We start from the raw sequence: 8396 nt of genomic DNA, 5'->3' as shown, positions 1-8396 counted from the left end.
ACGTTTTAAAGTCAAAATAAATTTTCCTGAATCCGAATTCAGTGGTTTCCAAAAATGTCCATCCCTATGTCATTTTAGGAAACCCTACTCCCTTACTCTTAATTAAGAAGTCCAACTCCTTAGTTCATTAAATTTAACTCTTTAAATTTAACTATCTCAACGGGGATTAAAACTCCATTACACTGTGTGACCCTCAATGGTTCAGGGATACAGCTAGCCGTGGGCTCACAACTCCTTGTGACTCGGAACAACACTTTCCGACTTGCCCAACGAATCATGGTAAAGCGCCTAGCAACATCGCCCCATGATTCCCTAGGTATCACTGATAGTGCCTACAAGAACCAGTAGATTTTGGTTAACGTACAGTACGGTCCCTTCATCCATATATCCCGATCGAATCAACAACCATTGGTATATCGAGAGTCGCTCAAGATTCGATAACTATGCAATACATCTTGAAGATCAAATTAGTGACATCGCATGTGCTACTAAGAAACCATTTCTTAAATCACATCAATTACTCTGGCCAGAGATTTATCACACTAATATCTCCTCAGATCGCATAGGATATCCACACTCGCAAGTATGTGGTGAATCCTTGACAACAATGCATTGACTCCTATATGTGTCGTAACTGTACCCAATCTCGACACCTGATGACCCCCATAGAGTCGGTAAACGAGTCAAAGCACAGCACTAGCATATAGAGTCTCCATGATGTTTCAAGTCGTAAGGACTAATGGTGTACAACCAAAACCGCGGACTTAATCCACTCGATAAGTGATAACCACTTGGAAAGTCCGGATAGGGTAGTTCGATTATTCATCCTATGAATATCCATTTGCATGCTTCGAACATCTCCATGTTCCCTACCAATGAAACGTGGTACTCCGCATCGCAAATGCTAGTCTCAAACTCGAGCGATCCTTATCCTTATTATCGGACGGCTCAATCGACTAGGAACGGTTTTAGAACATACAGTGACTATAAGATGTATTTCATGATAGACATCTCCATGTTCTACCACATCTTACATACACTATAGTATATTCAAGGTCTTTATCAAAACAACAATAGTATATCACAATATAACAATATGAAGTAATATAAAGTCATTGCCATAAAAGTGTAAATAATATTAAACAAAAGATTGTTTATACAAAGAGTCATCAAAGCCCATAGCCACACAGTTGGCTCACTGGGCACCCACTCTTACAGTTATCCCAAGATATGAGATAGATGTCACTATTCGACTCAAATTATTAATACAAAGGAAAATAATAATTGACTTTAGAGTCAGCAGAATAATATTTGTTTGTGAGAATATGAAAGATTTAAGAAAATCAGGAATTGTGGACAACGACGTTCTCACATGAGTTAGTGTTACAATAAAGAATCAGTCATTCTTCTCTATTGATAATAGTATCCTTTAAATGTACAAGGGTTTGTGTACTTGGTTTGATGAAAATACATAGAGTGCAGTATGTATTAGAATATTTTCAGTTGTTGTGTCAACAGATTTAGACAGAACACTGACGATCTGGAAGATTGCTTCAAAGGTTGCCTATTCCTGAGTGATGATGTGAGATTACCACAATGGACTTTTTGACTTATTTGTCAGTATTCTCAAGGAATTGTGATATTATTTGGGTTGTAGTGGATCGACTCATCAAGTCAGTGTATTTCTTATAATCGAGATTATACCATTGACAGTAGGGTTATTTAGTACACTCATGGGATTGTGTATTTCCATGAAGTTCCTAAAAGCATAGACAATTATTGAGACCTTAGATTTATTTCCAGATTCAGGGGGAGAATTCAGTATACTCTAAGTACTACACTGAGTTGAGTATAGTTACCACACAGAGATTGATGGGCAGTCAGAACGCACTATCTGTACTCTTAAAGAATATTTTGCAAGCTTGCGCTATGAATTTTTATCCAGCATGACAAGATTAGTTGCCATATATCGAATTTGCGTACAACAATTGTTATCATTACAGTATTGGCATGACATAATTCGAGGCATTTTTTGGGCAAAGATGTCGTATTCCACTGTTCTAGAAAGAAATTGGGGAGGAACAAGTAGAAGGACCAGAGCTAGTATAACGGACTGTTGACATTGTTGAACATGATCGTCTGAATTTGAGATATTTCAAGTATCACTACTACGGTGGTTGTGACAGACGAGCCTCACATATTGCAGTTGTCTATATACAGTGGAATATAGATTTGACATATGTGGAGAAACTATGATTTCTAAATCATGCACGTTGTGGAATAAAATCATTTCTTTTGTTCAGTAGCAACACTGAAAATGAAGGAAACCATTTGAGAACTAGAAAGCTGGATAAGTTCAGATCATCCTGAGTTGTTTGATTGATCGTTGAGTTTCAGTTATGTATCTTGTAAAATGTTCAGATGTAATATAATGAATTACTATTACAAGTTCATTTCAGTACATAAGATTGAGTTCGAGGACGAAAATATCTTATATGGGAGAGAATGTAGTAACCCATTTCCATTTTAAAAGATTAATTTGATTAAACAAGTTTGGATTAAGTAAAACATGATTAAGAGATTTTAATATGATTAAATGGATCAAGAAATCGGATCCAGAATGCCCAAAAAAATGGTTAAGGAACACATTTTGGGTTAGGGTAGTTTGGAAGGTCCGAACTGCATAGCCTAGAGGGTTCGAAGGTTCTGAAGAGATCGGAACAAGCGAAGTGGTTCGGAAGCTACGGGACGATCGGACGTCTTACCAGAGATCAGAGCTTTCGATCGTGGTGTCTTGTAGCGTGGCATCGATGTTAAGACACGTAGCTACATGTAGGTGATCGGAGCTTCCTAAGTGTAGATTGAGGCTTCCGATCTTGGTCGTTCCAAACGTAACATGCATGCAGAGATCAGATGTGAAGACCGTAATTTTCCCTATATTAATGTTAATATTTATTTTATTATGTTTTTGTGATAATTAGTGTATATTAAAATATCTTGATAATTAGTTTTCAAGAGATAAGATAGGTGATCAAGATTTAGATGGAGTCAAATCTCGAGAGATAGTTTTCCATTCAAACTTTGAAAGTCATAATCCTAGTCAATCTTAAACTCCTTTTTAGTGCCTATAAATAGAGGCTCAGGGCTTAGTGAAAAATCACTCATTCTCTTTTTTTCTCTCCATATTTTCGTGTAGCATCCTAAGCAATAGAGTCAATTTCTGTCCACTTTTCTCTTTATTGTCTTTCGGTTAGTCAGTCAACTTTTGGTTTCAAGTGGCCTAAGGAATTGCCAATCACCTTTTCCCTAATTACACGTGGAGATAGCCTAGAGATTTGGGAGAGCAAAAAATTTTCAAGGTTTGTCAGATAACTTTCGTGAGTTGGGAATAAATTAAAGAAAGAAAAGGCTTGCTCTGATTGGTCAAAGGAGTAGGGGGTCTCGAGAGTGCTTTCGAATTTTCATTGAGGTTTTGGTCCAGCCCTTACAAAGTTATTGATTTATGATTTGGTTAAAAGTATGTTTTGACACTGTTATGACTCGAATTAAGAGTGAAAAGTGAATTTTTGAACCATGTTATGTTATGGCCCTTATGCGGTGGGTAATAATAACCGTTTCATGACCTCATCCCTTAGAGGGATTACATATATTAGACTGATCAGTTAGCCATGATTAATGAGAGAAATTTCATTGTCTGGCCAGCATATGTAAATCATGTCGTTTGTGTTATGATGATGATGTTTATGCTATGCTTTGTTGAGACATGATATGAGATGATTATGCTTTGAATTATGTTATAAGTTTTGAGATAAATATATGTATATATATATATATATATGTATCTTTGGTATGATCGATCGGCCCCCACTTGCTGAGTGTTTTTCCCCTTACCTTTTTCCCTCCAAGATGATGAAGATGATGATGTAGAGGAACATGAACAAGATATGTTTTGGGGATGGTGATAGAATAATTTTTTTAGAGTTGATTTCGTTATTTTATTTTGGGATTGTTACAATAATATTTTGTTATTTAAGTTTTTAGTCGCTTCCGCATTTATTTATTAGATTTTGGATTATCGAGTTGTAAAGACAATGTTTTGTAACTTTTATTTATGAGAAAATACTGGTTTGGTTTATACTGTACTACGAGGCTTGTTGTTTTATAATTTGTGTGAATTTGAAACAACGTCGATGGCACGACTCGGTCTCGGGGCGTGACATCGAAGCTTCCGATCGTTGTCTATAAATAGGGGGTCAGAGGCTCAAATTTGATTTTCCAATTCACTTCTTCTCTCTCGCCTTCTTAGTATAAATAAGGGTTTCCAGCCTTCCTAAGCGTGGTCCGAAGCTTAGGCGAGGTGCTCGGGGGTCGTAGCGGAGTTGTGTCCAAGTTCTGGGTCAATCAACATCAGCGGGCTGACGACAGACAGAGTTTCTCCCAAGATCTTATAAATATTAAAGAGTATGCAATAGCTTAGTCAAGACTTTTAGATCAAGTTTATAATGCATAAGCATTTTGTATTGTAGTGCTGATGATAGGCTTGGAACCTAGATGTATGCTTCTAGGACTGCCTCAGTAAGGTACGAAAGTACTGTCCGATATATCCTGACTAAGTATGCATATATTATGTGTTGCATTGATTATATAACATGATTTTAGTTAAATATTATGACATGTTATTATGCTTCATGCAATCTTGAGCTTGTATCCTTGTAATATCATGTAGTAGGGTTCTTACACTATCTTGTTAGTGGATGGTTGAACACGTGAAATAGTGTTAGGTCACCATTATTCCACTGTCGGGTATGTGAGCCACTGCTTGATGCGACGGCGCAGTGTGCTACGTACCTAGGGCAAAAGTCAGTTCTTGACCTCGAGTCTTGGTACCCGTACACTTGCATTTATGCTCATGTAGTATTTGTATACTCATACTCTCGTGCTGAATGTTCACGCTCACGTTCAATTATTTTTTTCTGTTTGTTTAAACACCCCATTCGACAAGGCAGTTGCAGGTAGTTCTTCCGGGAATTTGGAGATTAGGTGGTGACCAATGCAGGATTGTAGGGTTAGCCACTAGGTTTTACCTTACTGGTACTAAACCTTGATGTATTTGAGAAATCGAGTAGTTTACCATAAAAATAATCCAATAATTCCCCAAGTTGAATTAGTGAACGTTTGTAATCACTAAAACAAATTATTATTGACTTTTGACTTGACAAAATAACTTTTTTATGCTTTTTAAACTAAGATAAAGTGTTAGCTTGTGATTAATTTAAATAAAATCTAAAATCTAGTTGATTTTGATTTATTTTGAGTTGGTTAAAGTTGATTTTGCTTTGACAAAAGTGATTCCGGTAAAAAACAAAAATAACTTAGTAGTACAATCGCTTATTTATCACATAATACCCACTTCTCATTTTCAAAATATTTCACTTTCGTTTACAAACACAACCAGCTTCTAATTTTTGTTTGCTTCATAATTTATACATTTAATCACTTTTGTAAAAACATAAAAAAAAACATCTTTTGCAAACACTCCCTTAAAGCGTGACAAGATTATCATTTTAAACTTGTAACTTCTCAATTTATTATTTTTATATTGCGGTTTTAGTCTAATAGATTGTTTGTTGTTTTCGTTTTTAACTAGTTATTTTTTCACCAGACATCATCGCATCATGTCACGATTACCAGTGTCGTATCATCCATTTTCGACACCACATTATCATTTTTTGATCCCATATCAACACCGAGTAAAAATGAACTAGGAGGAAAACAGGGACCAACTTCTAAGATTATCATTAGAACTTGAAAAGTCTCTGGACTAAAAAATAGACAAATAACATACCATTGTGAACAATAATTCTAAACAAAATCTTGATTTGCAGACATTGGCCAAGCTTGATTTTGCAAACATATCAGTATAATCACAAATATGGGAAAGAAAAGCACATGTAATATCTGCAACCTGGTTCCTCTTTATTTTCGAGTCAGAGAAGGCACACAGAAAGAACCTTAGTATTCATTAAAATGAATAGCACCAACTTTCCACACGACATATGTTGTTGCAAACATCACGGAGCTAATAAGAACAAAGGAAAGGATGATGAGAAATACGTCCATACCGCCTGGAATAATATTTATAGTCCAACCTCCCTTTGACAATCCCCTTTTGCTGTCGTCGAACAAATTTGTAGGTGCTTGAGGAAGTCCCGGGCGTTTTTTTCCTTTGTCACTTTCTTGTAAAGCCTCAAGTAATTTACTCCCAAGCTCAGGCTTAGATGGCTTCGTTTCTGTGTAGCGGCTCAGCACCCTGGCTGCTCGAAGCCTCTCTCTTGCCGTTAATGGGGATTTTTTCATGACTGAGTTTGACTTGGATTCAGATGTATCCTGGTTCAGGTTCTTTGGACCGAGTGATGAATTAGAATCCTCGGAAATTCGAGATGCCAATCCAGGTTCATCGACAGGTCGAGCTTCATCTTCTGCTGCTGAAGATTTTAGAAACGACCCGTTATTGGAATAAGATTCTTCCAGAGTTTTAGAATCATTTTCATCGGTTGCTGTGGCAACTTGATCTCCTTCGGTAACTAAAAGATGGAATCTTGATATTTTTCGGTTTTGAAAATTTCTTGATCCAATCGTACTGGAGGGAGATGTGATGGAGGGAATCTTCAGTGGTAATGCTTTAGTATTAGCAGTCGTGAACGGCTGGTAGCGAGCCTGCAACTTTTGTACAGAGAAAAGAAAGATAACATCAGCATTGTATTTGATGTTAATATTATGTTAGGAATCAAGATTTCTACAGATAAGGTCAAGTGTAAACCAGTAATAAGCTTTGCAGTGACCTCTATAAATCATGATTACATAAAATGTCGTTTGTGTTGATCTATGGCTTCAATAAACACAGCTGCTGTTCAGAATATCTAATAATATTTGATAACATGGATGTTGATCTAGCAGAAAACTATATGAAAGTTTCATAGCCTCAAGTAGGTATGGGTCAAAAAACGGAAAAACTGTTATCAACGCCAGCACAAAACTTATGTGGTAGTACCAACTGATGAATAAAATTATCCTCGGACATGCTAACTGTACCATATATCCTGAGAATCGGATATTGAATTGAATATGCCAAAGACATGAACCACAAAGATTTCCCATAACTGAACAATATGCTCATTGTGCAACGATACAGTGCAATATAAAATTCTAGCATTCAGGATCTTGGCATGGTTTCGCCGGTCACTTTCTAGCCTAGGATACTCTGAAGCAAATAACACAATTTTAGTATTCAGGATTTTCGGGCTATTTCCAAGTACATAAACAGCCTACAAATTCTCCTTCTAATCTCATCAAGTCCCGATTAGTAGATAATATTTGATGTGCAGCATCCGACAAGACAAAAGGGCAGCAAAATTTCAGTCGCTCGAAACGCACAGGAAAGGCTTGATTTTTCTTTCCATTAGGAAACAACTAGACGACTTCACATGTTAGCATTCAAAAGAATATGTTATATCAATATAAATTACTGAGTGGCACACGAATCCGTCCAATACTAAAACCATCAATATCAAGACCAATTATATAACACAAAACTTTAAGTCTAGAATTCAGAAGTTCATCAACCGAATAAACATTAAATCTAGAAAGAAAAATTCATCGAGCTTTTTTTTAAAAAAAATAATTTTTTTTTTTTGGCAATGTTAGATTCGGGCTGAAAGAAATAAACTTAACTTAAGAAATGGCAAAATCAAGAATACAATAATCCTAAATAATGCCCAACTTCCTTATCCGACAAAATGAAATGCATCAGAAGCCCAAGATAAAGGAAAAACAAGAACAAAAAGCGCAATAACTCAATTATCAAACCAAAGGAAAGCCAGCCCAGATAACAAAATCCAAGAATCAAACAAGAGAAGAAAGACATACTAGGGGGTTGAAGCTGATGACTGAATTCATCGAAACAGCCATGAAAACGAGAGAATATTTCGTAATATCTTCTACGAGCCGAGCATTAAGATGTTCTCCATGGGTTTATGCAGCTGAATGGAAATGGAGTTCCAAGGCTAACAGGCAAATGGATGGTGTGGAGCTATGCCAAATATCATCTGGCTCAATCTTTAGATATTCTACTTTCGGATTTTTGTCATTCTTAAAAGCCCGGTTTTTTTTATAGTTAACATTTTTTTTTTAAGTGTCACTGTTACTGTTGGGCCCAAGCTCGCGTAAGCGCAACTCCACAATAGGTTTTCCTATAGAAATTATTCGTATTCATCCGCATTTTACGAAATTGATTAACCCAATTTACTATATACTTAAGTCAATTCTAGCCCATTACAAACAATTTTAAATCTTTAAGTTTTACCGTATGCGATAAGAGTATCACATTCAGTGTTTTC

The 8396-nt window shown here is 36.2% G+C and overlaps 1 protein-coding gene across 2 annotated transcripts; it reads right to left on the bottom strand.

Moving 5' to 3' along the window:
- Positions 1-5776: 5776 nt before the first annotated feature.
- Positions 5777-8114, bottom strand: LOC140866775 (uncharacterized). Of its 2 annotated transcripts, none has more exons than XM_073271821.1 (2): positions 7927-8114; positions 5777-6723 (listed from the first exon to the last, which is right to left on the bottom strand). In XM_073271821.1, the coding sequence occupies exons 1-2, from the start codon at positions 7966-7968 to the stop codon at positions 6013-6015; spliced, it is 753 nt and encodes a 250-aa protein (XP_073127922.1). In that variant the 5' UTR covers positions 7969-8114; the 3' UTR covers positions 5777-6012. The 2 variants fall into 2 exon arrangements, with proteins under 2 accessions (XP_073127922.1, XP_073127923.1); XM_073271822.1 differs by having other exon boundaries at positions 5777-6717.
- Positions 8115-8396: the final 282 nt, after the last annotated feature.

The sequence above is a fragment of the Henckelia pumila genome, chromosome 4 (genome assembly GCF_033568475.1).
Source record: "Henckelia pumila isolate YLH828 chromosome 4, ASM3356847v2, whole genome shotgun sequence".
Classification (NCBI taxonomy): Eukaryota; Viridiplantae; Streptophyta; class Magnoliopsida; order Lamiales; family Gesneriaceae; genus Henckelia; species Henckelia pumila.
This window is presented reverse-complemented; position numbering and strand designations above follow the sequence as displayed.

Excerpts from the sequence above, each read along its gene's own strand:
- LOC140866775 (XM_073271821.1), bottom strand. The coding sequence starts at position 7,968 with ATGGCTGTTTCGATGAATTCAGTCATCAGCTTCAACCCCCTA. Across the intron at positions 6,724-7,926 it reads TCATCAGCTTCAACCCCCTA|TTGCAGGCTCGCTACCAGCC; the intron begins GTATGTCTTTCT and ends TCTGTACAAAAG.